General features: G+C 40.8%; 1 protein-coding gene across 11 annotated transcripts in view; it reads left to right on the top strand.

Annotated features, from left to right (window-relative positions):
- LOC109419739 (uncharacterized) overlaps positions 1-17,724 on the top strand; it is a 211,168-nt gene extending 193,444 nt beyond the window's left edge. For all 11 annotated transcript variants that reach the window (XM_029852727.2, XM_029852729.2, XM_029852730.2 and 8 more), the window contains one exon: positions 17,050-17,724. In XM_029852727.2, coding sequence (XP_029708587.1) covers positions 17,050-17,592 — 543 coding nt within the window. In that variant the 3' untranslated portion in view covers positions 17,593-17,724. The remainder of the gene's footprint in view (positions 1-17,049) is intronic.
- Positions 17,725-25,539: the final 7,815 nt, after the last annotated feature.

A 25,539-nucleotide genomic window follows, 5' to 3' on the forward strand; every position in this document is an offset into this window, starting at 1 on the left:
GCGTCCACCGTGGCCCGTGGGTAAGGTTGTTCGAATGATTGAAGTCACAATTCATCAGTGCTTTGTCCGTTGAATGGGTTTAGTCCTATCCTTCTGCGGCAATAATCGGCCGGAAAGGATTGCTTTGTTTGCATCGTTCCTGTGGACTGTGGAAGATGAATTCATTTATTTCAGAATAGTGTCATATCGTGCTCCGACGGGGCGGTGAATGATCGGGTCTATACTATATTTAGTCGTTCCGAGGGGGCGGTTGAGTGCCATCCATCAGACAGAACAGTCACGTGAAGGACTAACGGTTTGTAGGATGTGGTCTATCCACGTTTTCATTGAGTTTGGCAGGAAATCCAGCTGGAATAGATCATAAACATTTCAATCCGTAATACAAGAAAAAAAATGTATTTTAGAAAATGAAGGCATTGGAGATTCTACACATTATATTTTGTTAAATAATTTCTTTTTCAAATTTGTAATCTAAATATCTTTCTTTTTCCAAAACGCATGGGAAATGGTGGCCAAACTCAGTTTAGTGACAACAGCGCCATTGACCATCTAGCATTTCTAAATCAACTGCGCTGAATATCTCTTTTGTATTCTGCACATCCTGGAATATTGGGCCTATCGAGGATTTTTCCTAGTTCGTTTTTTGTCATTGTAGGTAGCTGCAAAGTGTCAGTTGGCACGCGATGCGTGGAGAAAATTTAATTGAATTATACATCATTCAGTTGCGTTTGATTGGCACTAGATGCGATGTATAGATGGCTCAATTTAGTGAGAACTACGTCTGGACAGTGGACACTGGACAGGAACCAATCTGTTTTAGATTGTCGGTGCCAGCTCTTAGGCGAGCGGCGCATTTTCATTGCTTAAGCGGGCGCTACAAATATACCTCCTCACGTACCGTAAACCGGGGTCAAATTGATCATTTGGGTACTACATTGTAATTGCATACCAGGAACCCGACTAGAAAAGCCTAACAAAAATATAGCATAATTAAAACAAACCATGATATTTATAACTCATTGTGATATAATCATGTTCAACATCCTTGGTGTTTTTGAAATATTAAAACTCAATTATATCACATTATGTTATGAATTACAACAACTCACTTTCGAGTTAATGAGGTTTAAAGTTTTTGACCAATTTTTCACCCCATACAAGATGTATGGAGTTTCAAAATCAACCCAATATTCTCTGATTTATTGAATTTTCTCTGATCATCGTAGAAACAATCTTAAAAAAGTTCCTGAAAGCTTGAAATCTGAAGAATTTTCTGATATGCTCAGCTCAAATGCTGTTTGCTAATTCTTTGACATTTGGACAATAATCTAACAAAATTGTATCACATTCTGATAGAAACTAGTAATCCTGAAGCTAACATTCATATCACATTTTGTTATATTTTTGATCTGATCATAACAAAGTAGGTTATTATTCTGATTAGACTAGTGCACTTTTTGTTACAATTTTACTTATTTTAACATCATCTTGCATCTAGTTTATAGCATAATAAGTTAGAGAAAATATTATATTATCATAACACAATATGATATAATCTTGATACAATTTTCAAGTCGAGAACTTCTAAGCGTCGCAATGATCTCAAATTACTTACCTCATCTAGTTCATAGATGTCTAGAGATGAGTTTAGACTTTTATATGTTTAGAAAAAGGTTAGCTTTGTCTTATTTTTTTTTAGGAATTTGCAATGTATTTCTCAAGGAGCTGAAATCATTGTTTCTAAACAATCGACTATCATTTTTCACTAGGACTTCCCGTCTTTTTTTTTTTGTTTTTCGTTTTTGTGGAGCCTTGGTTGGAAAGTTTTGAAGCTATTTTTAATATGAATAAGTTAAAAAGAAGTTCATTTTTGCAGAAAAAGTCATTTATTGTAACAGACATTACTTATTTCCAAGGAAATTGCCTACCTTTAGGCGTTAAGGGGGAGATTTAATTTCAAATTCACTTGTTGTGAGAGTTTTGCGGCGTTATTCGGGTTTGAGAAAAGTTTTGAAATATGCGTTTTGAAACTGATAACATATTTTGTTATTATTAAGTATTTTTATGTTATCGCGATTGACCAAAATTATCGATAACTAAATTTAATGTCATCTGATTATCATCAATTTCAAAATGATGATGATGATAACAAAAATAACAAAATGATAACACCGATAACACAGTTTGTTATCAAATTGATATCACTTTGCTATCCGCCTTTGCTCGGGATAGCTTGTCAGCGCTGTAACTTTTGAATTTAATAAAGGAAATGGCTGAAATTCTGAACATAATCTTCTCAATCTACATTTCTTTCATAGAGCAAAATAAGGAGGATGATTTGTTTTCTTTTTATCCGATGCTTGATTGTGTACTGATCAATTCCGCCCCAAAGCGAAAACTTCAATTTTTATATTTTTCAAGTAATTTAACTAAAAGTTTAAATTTGTTGAACAAAATCTGTCACATGGTTTCATGGAGATCCACTGGGTACTGATTTTACAGAAATTCTTTTGGAAATATTTGAATTGTAACTAATGTTATCCGCAAAAGTTGTTTTAAAGTGATCAATTTAACCCCAGATTACAATACCTCTTAGAGCAGATTTTGAACAAATAGTATTGTAATATTGAACTGCAAACGTTATAGGAACCATCGGAGAAACTGCTGAAGAAATCTCAAACTAAAATATCTGGAAGGACGCCAGGGAAATCACTTTAATGGCTCTTTTTAAAATACCCAAGAAAATACCAAAAAAAAATTGCCTCGAGGATCATTTGTGAGAACTCAAGTAGGAATCGTCGCAAAAACTGGAGGTAATTCTGGAAACAGTTTAAGTTAATTCCTAAAGAACTACAAAAACATCTTTCAATATCTTCAGAAGCAACCCCAAAAGAACTTCTTCCGCACAATCCATAAAATCCTATACCTGATAGGGATTGCTCAGCTCTGGCAGTCTGAATTGGTGGCAAAAGACTGTTTTACTCCAACGTTCCAACATTTCGGTTACATTTATTTAACCTCAGACTATCAGAGCCGAGAAATTCCTATTTGGTGTAGCATCCACAGTCGTAAAACTAAACGACAAAATCCTCTATTTAAACGGAAAGCGTCATTTTTTCGGTTAAATTACATACAAAATTTTCCACAACTTGAGAGTCAAGGACTGCTAGACAACTTCGCCGAAGTTATGTAATGCTGAATTTGACATTTTTCGAATCTAAGAACTGTGTGGAAGACCTAAGCATTCAGATCAGTATTAGGTATGCTATTGAAGCTTGCTGAGCATCCAGAACAGATGATGCAGCTCGTGATTTATTCGCCTTCTCTACGTTCCGTTTTCCATCTGGACTCAGCCGTAGATGGTACGCAACACCTTCCGTTCGAAAACTCCAAGGGCGCGTTGTTCATCTGCATGCAAAGTCCATGCTTCGTACCCATAAAGGACTACCGGTCTATTTAGCGTTTTGTAGGCGTTTAACTTCGTGCGTCGACGAATTTTGTTCGATCGTATAGAGTTTTGCGGAGTTCGAAGTAAGCTCGATTTTCTGCCCCAATGCGTCTCTGAATTTCTCTGCTGATGTCGTTGTCGGTCTTCACCAGAGAGCCCAAGTACACAAATTCTTCAAACGCCTCGATTTCATCACCGTCGACATAAATTCGGGGTGGCGGGCGCGGTGATTCCTCCCTGGAGCCCTTTGCCATCAAGTACTTTGTCTTCGACACATTAATGACTAATCCGATTCGCTTGGTTTCACTCTTTAGTCGGATGTACGTTTTCGTCATCATCTCGAATTTCAATATCATCGGCGAAACCAAGCAGCTGAACGAACTTCGTGAAAATCATACCACTCGTATTTGTCCCCATTCTCCTTATTACACCCTCTCTCGTCACCTTGATAAATCATATCAATTTATCCGGGAATCCGTATTTGTGCATAATCTAATGTAGCTGATCTTGATCGTTTGTATCATACGCCAATTCAAAATTGATGAACATGTATTCACGACATTTCTGCAACACCTTACGGATGACGAGCATCTGATCCGTAGTTGCGCGTTCACCCCAAGGATGGGAACACTCACTTGCAAAGAGTTACACTCACTTGCTATTTTCTCAGCTCAGAAGCGCGCAATCAAGAAACGATGTATGGACGACTTTTGCATTGTGGTTTTGTCTAAAACTTTGCCGAATAGAGTAGGGGTCGCACATGCATACCAAAGTCGTGAGGGAGCTGCGAAGGCAACTCTCCACAAGGTGAATGTAAATTATACTCACCTCGTGGAGAGTCGCTTTTACAACTCTGTCGCGACTTTGGTATACGTGTGCGACCCCTACTCTATTTGACAAAGTTTTAGACAAAACCACAATGCAAAAGTCGTCCATACATCGTTTCTTGATTGCACGCTTCTGAGCTGACATAATGCAAGTGAGTGTAACTCTTTGAAAGTGAGTGTTCACTCATGAATCCAGCCTGATATTGCCCCACGAACTCTCTTGCAATCGGTGATAGACGGCGGCATAAAATTTGAGAGAGTATCTTTTGGCAGCGCTCAGTAGTGTGATCGCGCGGTAGTTCCCGCAATCCAACTTGTCGCCTTTTTTTAGATGGGACACACGATACCGTCCATCCATCCCTCCGGTAATACTTCCTCCTCCCAAATCTTGGCAATGACCCAGTGTAGTGCTCTCACCAGTGCTTCTCCACTGTATTTAAGAAGCTCGCTTGGAAGTTGCTCCAGCGGATTTGTTGTTTTTCAACCGGCCAACCTCCTCTTCAATCTCTTGCAGGTCAGGGACCGGAATTCTTTCGTCCAGTGCACATGCTCCTTAATCTGTTACCACACCACCTTCGGTGCTTACAAAGTCGCCATTGAGATGTTTATCGTAATGCTGTCGCTCCCTTTCGACCATCTCACGCCTGCTCGTGAGAAGATTCCAGTGGTTGACGTAAAAACTTGAAGTATTTTTAGGCAAAGTACGTTTAATTGGCAAATTGAGAGATAAATTTGTGAAAAAATTACCACTTGTTTTGGTGGGATTCGAACCCACGACTCCGTTATCGTTAGTTTTTACGTCTATTTCAGACATACTAGCCGACTGGTATAGCCGGAAAAGGGCAATAAAATCATTGTCATACATGAGTTGCGTTCTCTCTAGCGCAGTTGGACGGCCGTGCGTCCGTCCGCGTTGAGCGCTCAACGCATACTGAGTTTGCACCGATCATATGGTTGGTGACGAAGTATGTGTCAGTCGAGCTTCAATATCAACATTCTAAAAACAATACGCGCACACTTGTCGTTCGTAGGCCGCGAGAGTGCGGGAGATTGGCATCTAAGAACCGAAAGAGAGATAAAGTTGTGAAAGACGGACCCGGTTTAGGGTGGTGCTTCGAATCCAGTTTGACTTTCTATTCTGCAGAGTTGTAACTTGTTCTGTAGCTTAGTTGGTTAAAGCGCCGGACTAGCGATAACGGAGTCGTGGGTTCGAATCCCACCAAAACAAGTGGTAATTTTTTCACAAATTTATCTCTCAATTTGCCAATTAAACGTACTTTGCCTAAAAATACTTCAAGTTTTTACGTCTATTTCAGACATACTAGCCGACTGGTATAGCCGGAAAAGGGCAATACAATCATTGTCATTCCAGTGGTTGTCTCGGTACATGTCGGCTTGTGGCACGAAGCCTCTGCGCGAGCGGTTCAGCATCTCGTAAAACTTGTGTGTGTCCTTAGCGCGGTACAACTCTTCCAACGCTTCGCGATCTCGTTCTTAGTGTTGGCGCTTCTTCCTCCAGAAGACTGAGTTCTGCCTGTTCGGCGCCTGTCTGTAACGTGCCTCATTCGCTCTCGTACGGTATTGCAGCATTCTCGCCCATGCTGCATTCTTCGTTTACATTCGCCGTCGTACCAGTCGTTTCTGTGATTCGGAGTGCAAGCTGCTCTTCCGTTGGTAGGACCACTGCTAACTGCTGCGCGTAGTTTTGAGTCACTTCTACGTTACGCTACTACTCGATGTTGAGCCGCGGCGTTCGATTTCGACGCGCGGTAATAACCGTCGAAAGTTTTGAGCACGTGCATACAGCGACTGAGTAGTGATCTGAATCTATATTCGCACTGCGGTATGTGTGGACATTAGTTATATCCGAGAAGAATTTACTATGGATGGGTCAAAACGTGATCAATTTGTTTTTCTGTTTGATGGACGGGTGATCTCCAAGTGGCTTACCTTTGCGGGGAAAGAAAGTGTTTTGGACTACCATACCACGTGAGGCAGCAAAGTTTACGCATCACTGGCCGTTATCATTCAATAGGGTGTGCAGGCTGTTTCGCCCGATTACCGGTCTGTACATTTCCTCCCTTCCTACCTGCGCGTTCATGTCACCGACAACGATTTTCACGTCACGCGGCGAGCAACCATCGTATGTTTGCTCTAACTGCTTGTAGAACGCTTCTTTCTCGTCATCAGGTCTCCCTTCGTGTGGGCAGTGGCCGTTTATGATGCTGTAGTTGAAGAAACGCCCCTTAACTCTTAACATGCACGCACATCCTTGCGTTGATCGGCTGCCACCCGATCACACGTTGTCACATCTTGCCCAACACTATAAATCCTGTTCCCAGTTCATTGGTGGTGCCACAGCTTTGGTAGAAGGTAGCCGCTCGATGCCCGCTTTTCCACACTTTCTGTCCAGTCCAACAAAGTTCCTGCAACGCCACGATGTCGAAGTTGCGGGGATGTAGTTCGTCGTAGATTATCCTGTCACATCCTGCGAAACCGAATGATTTGCAATTCCATGTTCCAAGTTTCCAATCGTAGTCCTTATTTTGTCGCGTGGGTCGTTGCCGATTGAATCGAGTCGTATTTTCTCCTATGTTATTCGAAATGGGGATTTTTACGGATGGCTTATTGCGCCTACGCCAACACTCCTGTCTCGCCGGAGGACCATCGTGCCTGTTCTATTTAACGTCCCAACCAACACTGGGATGACCACGCTGATGGGGCTACCACCTTGGATTTAGCTGGGCATAATGCAACGTATCTTACTCAGCCGCTGGTTGCCAGAACAGACGCTGTTTGAGCCGCACCTCCTTGGTGAACAGACGCTCGGGTCGTACCTCCTCAATCTAGCTGAAGTCAGAAGGACAACAATGCCCAGGCTGCACCATCAGCTAAGCACACAACTCTTAGCTGGCGGTCTTTGTCATCGCTTGACCCGTGGAAGCATGACGTAAGAACTTGTGAGGACCAGAGCTATGTTGGACGCTTTGCTTATCGACTTACCGTTTTTCAGCCCCAGGTTTTGGATTTTAGCCAGCAATCTAAAACTTTGGTACGACATCATGCATTCTATAATAGTCTCTATTGATGAACTCCGCACAGAATTCGTCAAACTGACCAAAGTTTACAAACAATTAGCGCAGTTTGATGTGTCGCATGACGGGGTTTGGTTCAGTTTTATACATATATGGTTAGTTGCACCGGTTGTAGTTCCGATCACTAAAATTGCCATTACTTCGGAAAGCCTCAACTGATCCAGACCTTCTTCAATAGCAAACATATGCGGCAACATTCCTGATCGATTCGTACTGAAGTCGTTGAAATCGACCAATGGGAAGTGCAATACAAAGGAGTGGCCTTTTTGTACACAGACAGACATTATCTATCTCAAATCGTCGAACTGAGTTTGTACTTTGTAGTAAAGGGCAAACACGATGAAATTGCCACACAGAAAATATTGTATAACTTTTGATTGCGTTCGCCAAAATAGCTAATTTTTTTACCATGAATAGTATATTATGTGTAGCTAATACCATAAAATTTTCATTAAAATCGGTTGAGTATTGGCGCATATATTGTCGATATCATAAAATGAGATTTTAGAAAATTTGTGCCCCCATTTCAAAAAATTACTTAGGCTATAACTTTTTTGTTACCTCATCAAAACGTTTGAAAATTTCACTCGATATTCTTAACATAGTATCAATTAAGTGGTAAAAATTTGATCGAAATCGGTTCAGTACTTTTTCTAGTAAATATCCAAAGCTCAAATCGCTTCAAGGTAAATTTTAGGTACTTTTTGACCATTTTTAGTTCCGCGTGCACTATTTTGACTGTAGAACTGGTAACACTGTCCCGATTTTTATAAAACTTTGACAGTGTAAAATTGTTGTGTTAAAATGTTTACAGTGACAATTTCAGCCATTTTTGTTGAGTACTTTCAAAGTAAGAGCAGTTCGAATTTCACTATACCAAAAACCACATCTGCTTATTGTGACATAGTGCGACATATATGGCTATAACTTTTTAACGGTATGATCAAATTGAATGATTTTGACAAACTACTTCTTCATACATACTTTACGTATATAAAAATTTTCATTGAAATCGGTTCAGTATTTTTGGCGCCAGCGTTGAAACGGCAAAAAAGTGATATTTTCCAAAATGTTTGTTTGTACAAGATTCTCAAGAGGCAATTTCCTTGTTTCAACGATATCTCCGCCAATACTCAACCGATTTTAATGAAAATTTTATGGTATTAGCTACACATAATATACTATTCATGGTAAAAAAAATTAGCTATTTTGGCGAACGCAATCAACAGTTATACAATATTTTCTGTGTGGCAATTTCATCGTGTTTGCCCTTTACATGTTACTTAACCCTCCAAGCCTTTTATCGTTTTTAGCCTTTCAGAAGAGAAAATAAATTTATCATCGAGCAATACAGGTTTCCTAAGAATTCATGTAAGGAGTTCACCATGTGATGCATGTCATATTAAAAAAATGCACTTCATTAATCTCACGCTCTAACTTAACGACAACACGCTTCCAGAAACAACACTTTTCTCGATTTTTTCCACGTGTTTTATTCCAAACATATATCATATTTCCCAGCAGAAAAATGTATCATACCTTGTCAATTCATGTACGTAAGCAAGCACTCAGTGTAACCCTTTTCATCAGCTTCATCACCTTCGTTATCGTTCTCGGGGTGCTTCACTTCTCTGCTACTACCTACTTGCTTGGTTTGCATATTTCAAGTCACTCAATATGAGTAAATTTTCCATCTGGTAATGTCTCCTCCATCTCCAGTGCGAGTTTGATTTGATCAAAGCGGAAGGACGCCCGCTCCTACACAAGTGCTGCTGGCACTCAGCCTGGGGTACTCCCCTCCCACCTCCGTCGTCGTCGTGGGTGTAGGTAGTTACATGATTTCCACCCTTTCGACACTTGCACAGAAATTTTGTCGAGATCCGGCTGGGAACGCTGGGTGTGTGTTTTGTCGATTCAACATCCTTCCAGGGACATCCAGCCAACAACGGAAGAGAGCAATGCAAATAGTCAAACCCGGTCGTCTGTTTCGACATTTTATTTCCAGACTAGACGTGTTTCGTTCGGGTGATTCTGGGTGTATCTTTGGAGAAAAGAATGAGGGCACTTGGCTGCGGCTCGTTTCGATCGACGACAAAGTGAATCCGAGACAGAGTGCATACCTACCTCGTTGGTTGGGAACTGAAGCGCTTGTGTGACATACTGTGTTAGTACAATTTTCAATTCTTTCGAAACTTGTGTTTCTCTAGAGAATAGTCTGCTTCCGATTGGTGAGGAAGATCAAATTTAGAAATATAAACGAGAGACGTTCTCGAGAGTTGTGGTGGCACATATGTCGATACATGCAGTACGGTTACAATGCTGAGTGAATCGATTTAAAATTACTTCCTTTGGATGGACGTACTCTCATGTTTTTCATAAACCCATGTTAAACTCATGACAGGTGAAAACATGTGAACACATTTATGTACATTTTCATAAGAAAGAAAAGCTGTTATTACAAGAAATTCTGCTTCTGTACTACCTGATGTGGTGTCCCAAGCTTAACACTATAGATTCCATAAACTTTCGAGGCGTAGACAAATGTTAGTCAAACGAATATTACGTCATTGCTTCAACTGAATATCGTACTCCTGCTGTTGAGCCCGGCTCTTCGTATTACACCTTACAGGAGTAGGCATGAGAGTCCGTCACCTTGTCGCAGTCCTCGGCAAGATTCGAATTAACTGGATAATTCACCTGAAACCCTTACGCAGTTTTGCACACCGTCCATCGTTGCTTTAATCAGTCTAGTCAGCTTCCCCGTTTTCGTCCATGATTTTCCATAGCTCTGAGCGGTTGATACTGTCGTATGCCGCTTTGAAGTCTATGAACAGGTAATGCGTTCGGTCCTGGTACGGCATTTCTGGAAGATTTGCCGTAAGTTGAAGATTTGGTCGGTTGTCGACCGACCGTCGATGAAGCTGGCTTGATAAATTTCCACGAACTCATTAGTTGACGGAAGAAAATCTGGGATAGCAGCATTCAAAATGGCGATCGCTCTAAAGTTCTCAAATTCCAAATGGTCGCCTTTCTTGTGAATGGGGCAGATTACCCCTTCCTTGCACTCATATCTGTTCGGTTTCCCAGATCTTGACTATCAACTGTTGCAGACAGGTGGCCAACCTATCTGGGCCCATCTTGATGAGTTCAGCTGCGATACCATCCTTACCAGCTGCCTTTTTTGGTTTAGAGCTGGTGAATGACATCCTCAACTTTCCTCAGCGTGAGGGTAGGCTCATTTTCGTCCTCTGCTGCATTGGAGTATTCGTTCCCTCCGTTGTCGTGGTCTTCCGTGTCTACGCCCTCCACGCCATTCAGGTCCTAGTCGAAGTGCTGCTTCCATCTTTGGATCACCCCACGTCCGCCCGTCATCCTTATCCCTGCATATTTCGGCTCGCGGCACCAAGCCGTTGTGTGATGCGTTGAGTTTCTCATAGAGCTTCCTTGTTTCATAGAAACGACACAGCAGTTTCATTTCCTCGCACTCCGCTTTTTACAGACAACGCTTTTCCCCCGAAAGAGGCGGGTCTGCTGTTTCCGCTTTTGTTTGTAAAGTTCCACGCTCTGCCGGGTTCCTTGCTGCAGCATTACTGTCCGTGCTGCGTTCTTCTGTAAAATCGTTCTGCACTTCTCGTCGAACCATTCGTTTCGTCGACTCCGTCCCATGTACCTGATGGTCCTCTCGGCTGCATCATTGATGGCTATTTTCACTGTTCTCCAGCAGTCCTCTAGAGGGGCTTCATCGAGCTCGCCCGCGTCTGGCAACGCGTGTATGCTGAAACGATATCAGGTCGTTATGCACGAATACGGATCCCCGGATAAACTGATACGATTGATCAAGGCCACGATGGGTCGAGTGTTGTGCGTAGTTCCAGTATCAGGGACACTCTCGAGTCCCTTCGAATCTTGCAGAGGGTTACGGCAAGGTGATGGACTTTCGTGCTTGCTGTTTAACATTGCATTAGAAGGTGTAATAAGGAGAGCGGGAATAAACACGAGTGGGACGATTTTCACGACCTCTGTTCAGCTGCTTGGTTTCGCTGGTGATATTGATATTATAGCTCGTAAATTTGAGATGATGGCGGAAACGTACATCCGACTAAAGAGTGAAGCCAGGCGAATCGGATTAATCGTTAATGTGTCGAAGACAAAGTACATTTCAACGATGTAAACATGGTGATCGAAGGACCGCGATTATCCTTTGCGGATGATCTTAAACTTTACCTTCGTGTTCGCTCAATTGAAGACTGCTATTTCCTTCAACGTCAGGTGGATGAATTTGCTGAATGGTGTACCTTAAATCGAATGGAAGTCAACCCATCTAAGTGCTCGGCGATCTCGTTCTGGAACAAAAAACGGCCTATACTGTTCAATTATAATTTGTCAGGTACCCAAATTGAACGTGTTAGTCATATCAAAGACCTTGGTGTAGTCTTGGACGAGTAGCTCTCCTTTAAACAGCATATCAGCTATGTCGTCGGGAAAGCTTCGAGTGTACTGGGATTCAGATTCAGAACTGCTAAAGCGTTCACGGACGTCTAGTGCCTAAAATCCTTGTATTGTGCCCTATCTCGATCCATACTAGAGTACTGCTCGGTTGTTTGGAACCCGTTCTACAATAATGGGGTCGGAAGGATCGAGTCCGTTCAACGGCGGTTTTTGAGGTACGCTCTTCGACGTTTGCCTTGGAACAATCCATATCGTTTACAAAGTTAAGAAAGCCGCTGTCAGCTAATCCACTTGGAACCGCTGTCGACCCGTAGAGATACTGCCAGGGCTTTACTGGTATCAGATATTCTGCAGGGACGCATCGAATGTCCCGCTCTCCTAGGTCAAATAGACATCAATGTCCAACCTCGTGCTCTTCGCAACAACTACATGCTGTGGCTGCCTTTAAACCGGGCGAACTACAGCATGTTCGGGAGTGTCAATGGGCTGCAGCGTAATTACAACAGAGTTTCTTCATTGATTGATTTTAACGTGTCTCGTCAAATACTTCGTCGGAGATTCAGTCTGTTTTTTTTTTCAAGGTCTACTTAGTGTTAATTCCGTATGCTGCTTTTTCGATTATAATGTGTATTGTATTAATTGACTATCCATTGTTAGTATGTAAGTTTTATATGTGACTGTAAATTTTGTACTTTTAATCTTAGAATTAAGTAACATCTTTGGGGCTTAAACATAGCCTGCTGATTAGACAAATAAACTATGATTACATGAAGGCAAAGGGCTCCAGGGAGGAATCACAGTGCCCGCCACCCCGAATTCATATCGACGGTGATGAAATCGAGGCGGTTCAAGAATTCGTTTACTTGGGCTCACTGGTGACCGCCGACAACGACACCAGCAGAGAAATTCAGAGGCGCAGGAAATCGTGCTTACTTTGGACTCCGCAGAACTATACGATCGAATAAAGTTCGCCGTAACACAAAGTTAACCATCTACAAAACGCTAATTAGACCGGTCGTCCTCTATGGTCACGAAACATGGACCCTACGTGCAGAGGACCAACGCGCCCTTGGAGTTTTCGAACGGAAGGTGTTGCGTACCATCTACGGCGGAGTGCAGATGGAAGACGGGACTTGGAGAAGGCGAATGAACCACGAGCTGCATCAGCTGCTGAGAGAACCAACCATCGTCCACACCGTCCAATCGGCAGGCTACGGTGGGCGGGTCACGTCATCAGGATGTCGGATAGCAACCCGACTAAAATGGTTCTCGAGAGTCATCCGACCGGTACAAGAAGACGTGGAGCGCAGCGAGCTAGGTGGGTCAACCAAGTGGAGCGGAGGACGATCTGCAGACCCTACGCAGAGTGCGGAACTGGAGACAAACAGCCATGAACCGAGTGGAATGGAGACGGCTACTTTGTACAGCAGAGGCCACCCCGGCCTTAGCCTGATCGGTAAGGTAAGTAAGCTGTCGCTCAAGGTTGTACCGTGGCAGTCGCCGGTACCGTACATTATTGATGACGGAAGTTTTGAGCGCAGTTTGACCATCAACTCAAGCAGCATCAGTTGTCGGAGTCGGTAAGAGGGGTTGTTTTGGAAAAAAGGTACCACGTATGGCCATGTTTTTGGAGGCAACGAAATTAATGATCCGTAAGCCGTTTTCGTTCAGCGCTGAACTTTCCAATCGTCGATCTGAATTCCTCCTCCGGGCCTACCTGAGCATTTAGATCTCCTATGATGATTTTCACGTCGTGGCTTGGGTAGCGGTTATACTCGCGTTTGAGCTGCGCGTAAAATGCGTCCGTGTCATCATCAGGCACCGACAGGCTGAGCACGTTTTTATGCTGAAGTTGAGGAATTGGCCCTTGGCCCTCAACCTAAACATTCTTTCGTCGAGCGGCCACCAACCGATCACGCGCCTCGGCATGTCACCCATCACGATGAAAGCTGTTACCAGCTCACGTGTGTTGCCGCAATTCTGGTAGATAGTATGATTACCTCTAAACGTTCGCAACATGGATCTCGTCCAACAGACCTCCTGCAGCGCTACGATGCCGAACCCGCGGTCCTTCAGTAGATCGGCGAGTATGCGGGTGCTCCCAATGAAGTTGAGAGATCAGCAGTTCCACGTACCCAGTTTCCAATCGCAAGCCCTTTTTGTTCTCTGGGATCGTTGCCGTTGGTCTCGGTTCGTATTATTCTGTTGCCGATTTTTCGTTAATTTTTTTTACGGCTGACACCAACCCCCTACTTTCCGGAGGACCATAGTGCACAGTTGAGCTTAGCGTTCTTCCTTGGCACTCGAACGTAGATCAACTGCCCTTACCATGGGATTCAGACGCTGTTGTGAGCCGCTCTTCCTGGAGAACAGACGCTCAGGTTTGCAGAAGCATTCCTTCCCTGTAAGAATACTTCCAAAATTCCCACCGGGGTTGGTAATTCGTTCTTCCCTAAGGTTGCTCGCAGCCCGGCCGGTACCACGCGGAGGTAGGAATAGGAGTTGCTGGGCAGAGGCTAGTGATCTCAATTTGATCCTAGATTTGATCTGTATTGCGTGTATTGAAATTTGTTATCAGTCACATGTTTTCAGAGACTTCTTCGGTTAACCTTTGGAAATTTTTCGGCAATTCATTTGGAAATTTCTCTAAAAAATCTTAGTGATTTCTAAAATAAAGTTCTTTGGAAAATACTTTTTTTAGCTTATTCTTTGAAAATACTTTCCAAGAAGGGAATTTGTTAATTGCTATAAAAATCTTTCTCAATTTCTTTAAGAATATACGAAACTGATGAGGCAATTATTCTGAAAGTTAATTCGGCATTATAAAAAGGAATTTTTTAAGCAGTTTTTCGAGAATTCGAGTTCTACTCTGTAAATCATTTTAAGAAATATATAAAAAAAACAGACGAACATAAATACAAACAAACCGCAAAAGCTATGTCAGTAGATATTCCAACTTTTTTGGGTTGTGAAAACTTGTATCGTCCCCCCTGGTAAACTAGCCCCATTGAATCTGAATTTCCAAAGGAATTGTCTAAGAAATTTCCAAAGGAATGCCCGTTTAAGAAAATATACATAAGGAATTGTGGAAAGAATCCCTAAAGTAACTCTCTGAGGAATTTTGAAGTTAATGGCCTGAGGAATTTCCAGAGAAATTCACAAAGGTATCGCTGAAAAAGTTCCTGATGTAATAGTCAATGGAATACCCAAAGAAATTCCCGAATAAAAATCCATTTCTTTTGGCCGACAATATTTATCAACAACTTGCCAAAGCAGTTTTCGGAAGAATAATAACAGAAGGAATCACAATTAAACTTCCAAGGACTGAAGGCAATCCTGAATGAATTTCCAAAGAAATCAACAATATTATTATAATTGTCCAAGGAAAGTTAAAACAGGTGGGGAAAAGCGAAATTTTGAAAAAAAAAAACGTTGAACAATTTTCTAAAATTCCTGAATCTCGAGGAAGTTCTTCGGAATCGTAACTCAGTTCAGCCCTCCTAAGATATTAGGATTTTTGCACCCCGATGGCGTAGTGCACGTTCAGCGTGCCTGTCTGGATCATATTGACCCCAACATCCTACTAGGGTTAAGAAAAACCCAGAAAAGAATAAGATTAAAAGTTTGTTTTTTAATGAGCAGCTTTTTATGCTTTCATGAGGATGTTATTGCTGCTAAGTAACACGTCCTAAGTAACACTTGAAAAGTATTCCAAAAACTTTTAATAATCAAAATAATTCTTCTTCACAGAGTCTCTGAATGGCTTTCTATCGGCTTCATGGTTATTTTTTTCAAGCCTAATTGCTTATCTAACTCTTGGCAATATTTCCAAATTTTTGTTGTATATCCAGAAAAAAATCCCTAGAGAAATTGAGGCAGGAACAGAGTGTAAACTTTCATTATTTCAATGAGAACAATTACGTGAAATTTAAAAGTCCTTCATTGAGGGATCAAATAAAAATTAGTCATGAGGAACATGGCGAAACGCGAATGAAAAAAACGGGAAATATTAATACTTACTTTACTATTTTTCATTTTATACGCTCTTCAAAAACTTGTAGTAATTATGAAAGAAACTGAAAAAACCTGATATATGTAATACCTACTTTTGTATGACAGCTAATTCAATGGAGTTGCTGGAAAAATATTTCTTGAAATTCCTCTGCAGAATTTCGCTATGATGTTTTTTTGTGGAAATTATTCTTTTTTGAATCGATAGAGTAATGCTTTGTAGTGCTATTAAAATATTTCTTTAATGAATCTTTGGAGGAATAAGTAAGGAGCCAAACTTTTGGTCGATGACATAAAGAGTTAATTTACTTAATAATTCTTTTTCTAGATTTTCTTAGCAAAATTCAGTGAAGAAGCAGTTGAAAGCTATTAGAAATTAGGGTATATTACCGCTCTCATTTTCAAATTAGGTCGACCAATTTCCACCGACACTGCCGCAAGTTTAGTTTTTTTAGAAAACATATAAATATTTGTGTAAAAATTTCACCTTAACTATGTTCCAAGTTTTTCTTAATTTATTATCTTTTGAATGAGAACTAGGGTTTTGAAATCGGACGCTAACTGGCGAAGATATGGGCCTCAAAAATGACATGTTTTTGAGGAGGTGACCACAAACTTTTGATCGGGAGTATAAAAACTATTAAATGGTTGACATTCTTGGGAAATTTTGAAAAATCTCATTTCAATTTTTTTATAGCTTTTAGTAAAAACTTAAGAAAATTTGTTGAAAAGCCTCAATAAAATTTCCAAAGAATTTCTTGAAAAAAAATGTAAAATTTTCTAAGAAAAAAATCTGAAAAATACAATAACCTTTTATTTTAAATTAAAAAAAATATTTTTTTAAATAAATATTGGCCAATTGTTGGGGACCACTTAACTGAGTGCTTACCAAGGGCGCCATGCGATTACTCTACGGCTCTGTCTGTATTATGCGTAATAATAAGCAAACCTATGCTATAAAATTTATCTTGGTATACCGTGGCTTTAATTAAAAAAAAAAAAAGAAAAGCATTACAAGCGTAAGAATCTTTCAAAGGTCATTATTATATCAAACGAAGTTGTGGTAGGTGGTCTCTCTCTCTATATTCCAATTAGAAGCCAAAAAGCTATAGGTTCCATGTGCCTGTTGTTTCACCCTCCAGCTTTCTCCTACTTCATTAAATATTTATACCTCATCAATTTATTTTTTCTTTCTCTCTCCCAAAATCTATTCCCCCAGGAGCAAATCACGTCGATGCTGTACAACATGTCCTCGAACAAAAAGTCGCACCACCATTTGGCCGGCCGGCCGCTGATCAACTTCCTCACCGGTGCGTTCAATCAAAAGTTCTTCGAACGGATGGAAAGCCGCGTGGAGACCGAAGCCCAGCGCAAGACAATCAAAAACATCCTGCACGTCCTGTCGCGGCTGGTCGCGAGCGGTGCCATCGGGGCCCACGACGAACTGCTCGAGTCGACGATTGTGCCGATTTTCTCCCGAATCGAGCGCACCCTGGACGATCGGAACGAGCACTTTCGGGACATTTCCCAGCTGAATCGGCGCCTGAATGAGAGCCTGAGCGGTTCCGGTTCTGGTTCCGGTGGGGCAGCAGCGGTCACGGTTTCGAGAGGAACTGCTCCGCTTTCCATCTCGGTGGTGCCTACGCAAATGACGACGGCGACGACGACCGCAAATCCGTTCGTAACGAGATTAACTATCGAACGGCACCCCAACGGGGGCATCATTATACTGGACAACAACCGTCAGGAGAGCTATGTTTGATGAACCGAATCCACCACGGTTCAGATCCGCGCTGATGTTTGGCAGTTTTTGGTGGATCTGATTTGAATGCAATGGAGATCAGCGGGGATTTGTTTGTCGGTTTAGGGCTCTGAGCTATCACGAAGGGGAAGGTGGGATAAGAGGCGCTGCTTTAGTAAATCAAATTAATTATTCATGAAACGATCAACAACTATTTATTAACAAAAAGAAAACAATGTAAACTTATAAAACGAATAAAAAAATAGTTTCGCTTTATCGTCGAAAAAACTGAATTTTCGCATATCGTTTCGTTTACTATTGCCGAGCCCATACCGCTTATCGTTAATTATTGTTGACGTTATTATTAAATTGCGCATCTTACCCAGCTCTCCGTTTCCGCCAGTGCTAGTCGAAAAGCTTTTAATGCGATTGACTTACGTTCTGGTTGAACCATGGACGGAAATGAATCCAGTAGGTAGTGTCCACCAGAGTTCGAAATGTGTGGGGGCTCTGGTGGAGCCTTTCACCAGTACTCAATAAATTATTCATGAAGTGGATAAATACGTTAGCTGCTGATGGTGCTGCTGCCGCAGCCAGCCGTCGTCATTAGCGATTTATGTAGTGGATGGAAGTGATTGAGTTCCGTGGAAACGAACCCGGTGGGCTGGATATCGGTCATAGGGGTGGAAAATTGCGACAAACGAGCTAATACCGTTATGGTTCTTGGTGCCTCTATGATGTATGTATGTAAATGCCAGTGCCAAATAAATCGAGTGTAGGTTATTGTGACCAAACCGAATAAATATTCTACGCGGAAATACCTTATCGTAGGTGCCATAATGGTTATAGTGTAAAGAAGATTTATGCAAGTAGTAAATTATTCAGTGAGATAGTATTCGGTAATGTGTATACATAATTGAATGTTCAAATAACAATTGAATTCATTTTGAAGACAAAAAATATATAGAAACTGATGATACGATTTAAGTGCTAAGACCATTATTTGTAAATAAACTGTCTCGATAATACAAATTTATTTTGAACAATTTAAACTAAAACATTCGAAAACCATGTTAGTCTGAGGAAGGATTATATTTATTCTTATTTCTAACTGTGATGGGAGTTGGAAATGCTTTAGACCCATGGAACATTAACCGTTATGTGGCCAGAAAAAACGCCAACAACCTAACACTGAGTGAGAGCACGGCGCAGCATGAACAAACGCAATACGAACGGATCGCCACCGACGACACCGAAACGAATCAGGAGAGAAACTGAGCGTGAAATGAATCAGCTAGGATACACCCTTAAACGAAAGTACACAGCGAATGAGTAACTTGCGAAAATACAAAGGATTTTTCACTCAGATTTGCTTACGACTGGATCAGCACAAAAAATGTGCTGATCCGGTGTTACACAAATTTGCGTAAAATTTCACACAAGTTTGCATGAAATCTTTTGTCTTTTCGATCGCTGCGTGAAAGTTCCTCCTTGCTCTGTGTACATTGATCTTTCCGTGTGGATGCTTTCGACTGCTGGGAGTTCGTACCGGGAGACTTTTTCGGCTCTCAGTCTTTAGAGCGGTCAGAACTAAAGCATGTTTCCTACGCCCGACGCTAAATCAACGTTCCAAACGTTCCAAAACGAATGCTCTCGCACCCGACTCAGCATGCAAACATTCGTTAAATATTGGTTCGTTCGTCTTCGGCACACAGACTCAGTAGCGATTCATTCGGCCGTCGTTGCTTGTGTTGCTCGGAGCTCGGCGATCAAAAAGAATGGGCAATGAATGTGGAAGGATTTTGCTTGGCTGGGGGAGAAGCACACTCGCATCAGATTGTGCGTGGTTGTGAGTGAGGGATACGCAATAAATGAATGATTTTTCCCATCCTTGCTCCTGGGTGTCTTGGTGGATCGTGTAGTGGAGGAAATTCACATTTTTACTCAAAAACACATCGTGCGGCAGCTCTTTCTTCTTTTTTTTGGTAATAAGGTAACAATACCATGAATAGGGCCATTGACTATTTGAGCTGGTGGAACTTGTAGTAAATGACTTTCCCAGACAACTAGTAATCGTATAAGATGTAGCATAAGATGCCATAGTAGAGGCCATATGTGTACATGACTCTATTTAGGCGCATGTAAAATATACGCGTATCGGCTCCACTTTAACATCTTATGCAACATCTTATACGAACACTGGTTGACTGGGTTGTGTTTTATCTCTTTCTTTTGATAATGCATGGATAAGTTGCCTATAACCATGAACCAATGAAATAGCCATTGAGCGTTTAAGTCGTATCCGGAACGTGTAGTAGAGGATGTTTTCAATTTTACTCTAAAACATATTGTTCAACTGCTCCGGATTGCCCTGGCACAGCCTGTAGTTCAGAATATTTGTATTTTTACTCCAAAAGATATTTTACGCCTTTTCCACTAATATGATTTCTACAACCATGAAAAGAGTCATTGATCGTCATTGATCGATCCTGATTCACCTGAGGAGTTGCCAGGTGCAACTTGTACTGCAAGACATTCACATTTAGACTCCAGAACTTATTGTACATATTGTGCATAGCAGCTACTAGACTAGTCGACGGCACTGTGTGCCCAAAAGAGTGGACAACTTCTCTCCAGATAAGTATTCCGTTCTAGGCGTACGCGACATACTGAACTCAATTACTACACTAGATTTAAAGAGATCTTACCATCAAACTGCTTATGAATCAGATGACGTATCCAAAACTGCGAAACTGAAGAATTTTTAGAATGCTCAACAGTTTTGCAGAAAATTTTTGGGATATTGGAAATATTGCAGAAATTATTACCATTTTCCTGGAAAGATTGTTTTAATTCCTCCGATTTTTCCCTGAATTCAAGAATTATGTCGAATATTCCTCCTAGATTCTACAAGAATTCCTTCAAAAATTTTGCTATAATTTCTCCTGAACTTCCTCTGATGATTCCTACAGGACTTTCACAGGAATTTTTTGCAATATTTTTTTTCTAAAATTCCTCTATTTATTTCTCTAAGGATTCCGTCAAAAACTTCTGTTATGTTTATGAAATGACTTTGTCATAAAATTCTTCCAAAAAATTGTCAGCAAATTTGGTCATAAACTTTTCCATAAATGACTTCAAAAATCTTCCAGAAATTTCTCCGAGAGTTCTTTGACGGAATCTTTCATGGATTTTCAAAGACTCCACTAGAAATTCCTCCAGAATCCTGCATAGAATTCCTTCAAGGGTTACTTCAGAATTTCCTATGATCATTAGTCCTGAAGTTCATCTTAAGATTTTCTGAAAATTTGTTTGAGGATTTCACCATGAGTTTTTCCGAAGGATTCTCCAGGAGTTTTTCAAAAGATTCTGCCAAGAATTCTCATAATTACTCAGAAGAATTAACTTCGGAATTTCTAAGAAAATTGCTTCGAATGAGTGTAAGCAGGGCATATTAAAAGGTACGAAACTGATTTTACTCATTCGAAGAGGGTATTCTGCTTAGAGGGTTCGAAAAGTCGGTACAAGAAGAAAATTGCGCCAGTAGTTCTCTTGAAGACTTCCCAGGGATTTATCGAAAAGTTCCTCCAGAATTTCCAAGTGCTTATCCGCAAATTATTTAAGGAATTCTTAAAAGGAGTCGTTCAGGAATTTCCTTTTCAACTGAACACAAAAATGGAACAACACAAAGGGACAGTTCATAATTGTCGAATTGTTGCTGTGATTTCAAAACTTGTCACTGTTGTGCTATTGCTGATAAGTTGATCAATAGTACAACAATAACTAAACTTGTACTTCAACAAAACATGTTGTTTAAATGTAATTTAGTTAATGTATATCAATAGCTTGATTATAACAAAAGGAGATTGTCTAACAAAATTTGTTATGGAAAAGCTACGCCTTGATAATTTAATAATAACAAAACAAGATATAAAAACAGGATATGTGATTTCGTAGTTTTTTTAACTTGCTATTCTCCTCTGCTCGGGTCATTAGCAGATCGGTGTCTTCAGAAAAGTCGGTAGGACTTGCGGACTTGTGGACTTGTGAACCGTCCAATTCAGAACTTCATACATAGGTGGCACCAGTGAGCATGTAAGTAATAAGTATTTGATCACATCCCGAGCAGAAGAAAAAGAACTCAATAAAAGCATATTCTGATATGGAGATCAAAAAGTGATATTTGTTTGTTTGATGTAAGAGGTGAAAGTACTGGAAATAATAGCTAAATTTACTGCTCGACCAACATTATCATAACAAATTTAGCTCTTTTGAGAGCATCTTCAAATATCAAATTTTGCTATTGGTCAGACGTCCTAGGAACATTTTTTTGCTCTAACTTTCAGTACTTTTACCTCTTATATCAATCAAACCAATAGCACGCTTTGATCGTCAGTACTTGACTTCTACCCGGGATATGTACCAAGATCCGGACTACATAGAAATAGTGTCTTCAGAAAAGTTGCTTATTGTATTGTAAGAATTTTTAGTAAAACTCGATATTTAAAAAAAATATTTTTTGTCTGCCCCCTCAAAATGCAAAATCCAGCCAAACATTTTTGAAGGGATGAGGGAGACAAAAAGTCAAAATTAAATTTGTATCAGTCTTATGACCTTTTGACTTAAAATAATAAACATAGATGCATGCAAATTTTATATTTCATATATCTCAGGATGCTGGCACGGTAAAGGCTGGGTATGCTGTGCAATTCAGATCCCATTGTGATTCACTAGCCTCTGCCCAGCAACTCCTATCCCTAGCTCCTCGTGGTACCGGCCGGAAACTATGAGCAACCTTAGGGAAGATCGTGTCACCAACCCCGGTGGGAACTTTGGTCGTAGGCTTACAGGGAAGGGGGTTTGCTTCGCAAACCTGAGCGTCTGTTCTACAGGAGGAGCGACTCACAACAGCATCTGATCCCCATGTTAGGGGCGGCTGATCTACGTCCGAGTGCCAGGGAAGGACTCTAAGCTCAACTTTGCACTACGGTCCTCCGGAAAGTAGGGGGTTGGTGTCAGGCCCTACGAGCCAGCCGTAAAAAACCATTGTAACGGAAAATCAGCAACAGAATAATACGAACCGAGACCAACGGCAACGACCCCAGCGAACAAAAAAGACTTGCGATTGGAAACTCGGTACGTGGAACTGACGATCTCTTAACTCAATTGGGAGCACCCGCATACTCGCCGATCTACTGAAGGACCGCGGGTTCGGCATCGTAGCGCTGCAGGAGGTGTGTTGGACAGGATCCATCGTGATGGGTGATATGCAGAGGCGCGTGATCGGTTGGTGGCCGATCGACGAAATAATGTACAGGTTGATGGTTAAAGGCCGATTCTTCAACTTCAGTTTAATAAACGTGCACAGCCCACACTCCGGAAGCACTGATGATGACAAGGACGCATTTTACGCGCAGCTCGAACGCGAGTACGATCGCTCATCAAGCTCATCATAGGAGATTTGATTGCTCAGGTAGGCCAGGAGGAGGAATTCAGACCGACGATTGGTAAGTTCAGCGCCCACCAGCAGACGAACGGAAACGGCCTACGACTCATTGATTTCACCGCCTCCAAAAATATGCCCATACGTAGCACCTTTTTCCAACACAGCCTCCCTTATCGTTACACCTGGAGATCACCACAGCCGACGGGATCTCAAATCGACCACGTTCTGATTGACGGACGGCACTTCTCCGACATTATCGACGTCAGGACCTATGTGGCCAACATCGACTCCGACCACTATCTGGTGATGGTCAAACTGCGCCCAAAACTCTCCGTCATCAACAATGTACTGTACCGGCGACCGCCACGGTACAACCTAGAGCGACTTAAACAACCGGATGTCGCCTCAGCATACGCGCAGAATCTCGAGGCCGCGTTGCCGGACGAGGGCGAGCTCGATGAGGCCCCTCTAGAGGACTGCTGGAGTACAGTGAAAGCAGCCATCAACGACGCAGCCGAGAGTACCATCGGGCACGTGGAACGTAATCGACGGAACGAATGGTTCGACGAAGAGTGCAGAACGGTTTTAGAGGAGAAGATCGCAGCGAGGGCGGTAATGCTGCAGCAAGGGACTCGGCAGAACGTTACAAACAGAAGCGGAAACAGCAGACCCGCCTCTTTCGGGAGAAAAAGCACCGCCTGGAAGAAGTGGAGTATGAAGAAATGAAACTGCTTTGCCGTTCTCGAAATGAAACTACTGTGCCGTTGTTTCTTAATCCCAAGAAACATAACTAGCTGAATAACAGTTTCTTAAGCTAAAGTTTGCTTAAAAGTGATTTGTTCCACTCTTATACAGCAAAAATGTTTCCCAAGTAACACCGAAAACATAATCCGAAATAGCAAAATATTTACTTTGTCCTACAGCAGTTGGTCTGAAGTTTCTCGATACATATTATGTCATGGATATGTCGTTTTCTTGATACCTAAAACTGATGCACAGTGATCTTCTATTCATAAGTCTTATTAAAGAATATATTTTGTTTTCTCAGACAAACCTTGCATGTTGCTTTCGAATGTGTTGGATATGTTCTATTTAAGTACACTTTGTTTGTTACCATATATGCTCAGTATGTTCTATATGTCATATACAGGGTGCGGCAGGAAAAAATGCGAAAAGTTCAAGGCACTATTACACGCTAAATATGGGATATATATGACTATTTTTCCAAGACAGTGTATCAGTCAATGTCTATATTCTAGCACTGCAAAATAAAAATAAACATATTTGATGTTTAACATTTGATAATGTAAGCCTAATAAGCGGGTATCAAAAATCTGCGCGCCCAATGGTCATTAAACAAAATGACTATAACAGTAATAAAATTTGCTTAAATTCGATGAACAACCAGACCAAACTGATCCAAGGCCATGTAGTTTCACATACTAGATGAAATAAGTACATATATTTGATGATATTGTAGAGCAAATTAAAAATTTTGTTTTACCAGATACGAAATTTAGCGACCTGTGTACTTTCTTGCGGTTTGAAAATTTTGATTGTCTTTAGCTTCAGGCGCCGCCCTGTAAAGGTTAGTGACCAAAATGGATTTTTTTTATTTACTTTTTAGAAAACTAGCCTATTAGAGATCATGGAACGTTGAAACATATATTGGTTAACGTCAAATGGACGAAAATGAGGTTTGAAGTTGAAAAACATTTTCGCATTTTTTCCTGCCGCATACTGTAGAACAACTTTTGCAGTTTCTTGTTTAAGACTTGTTTTCAATCATGTTTAGACAAAACATAGTATGTTTCATATGTTTATAATTAGTCGAATTTTGGTTTTCTGCAGTATGATAGAAAACATGTGTAACATAAATCTAATCCATTTTTTGAACAGGGACACTACCGATCAAAGAAATGTAGAATTGATTTTTATTACCTACGTAAAAAATATACTGCTTACAGGATCTTATTTATAAATACCTATATAAAAAATGACAGGAATATATGTTACCAAAAAATATATGATTTTCTATAAGGGCCGATTTTACCAAGCTCTTTGAGTCGCTTCAATGAATAAACTGTGATAATTATGTGATACTTGATACATATTTGTTGTCTTTCCAAATCATGACAGATATCAAACCGTTCAAATACCAAACCAAACATGAGAACCAACAACAACCACAACAAAATTATCCACAAAAACAATATCAAGCCAATTTTGAATCATATCTCGAAACATATATCATGCCATGTCACAGAGTGCCATTTAATTTTGATTCTTAATTATTAAATATTTATCAAATATTCTATTATGTTTCAATAATTTGTGATATGTATGTATACACTTGACAAATTCTTGAAAAAAATAAAGCATGTTTGAGTTTTTTGTGTTGAAATAAGATGAACACTATTTATTTATTTTGAAGCAACAATCTTCAAAAACACTGATTTATAAGGCGCATTAATTTTATCGGGGTACAATAGTCTATTTCACCGTAAAAAATGATTGGCATT

Source organism: Aedes albopictus, chromosome 2 (assembly GCF_035046485.1).
Source record: "Aedes albopictus strain Foshan chromosome 2, AalbF5, whole genome shotgun sequence".
Lineage (NCBI taxonomy): Eukaryota > Metazoa > Arthropoda > Insecta > Diptera > Culicidae > Aedes > Aedes albopictus.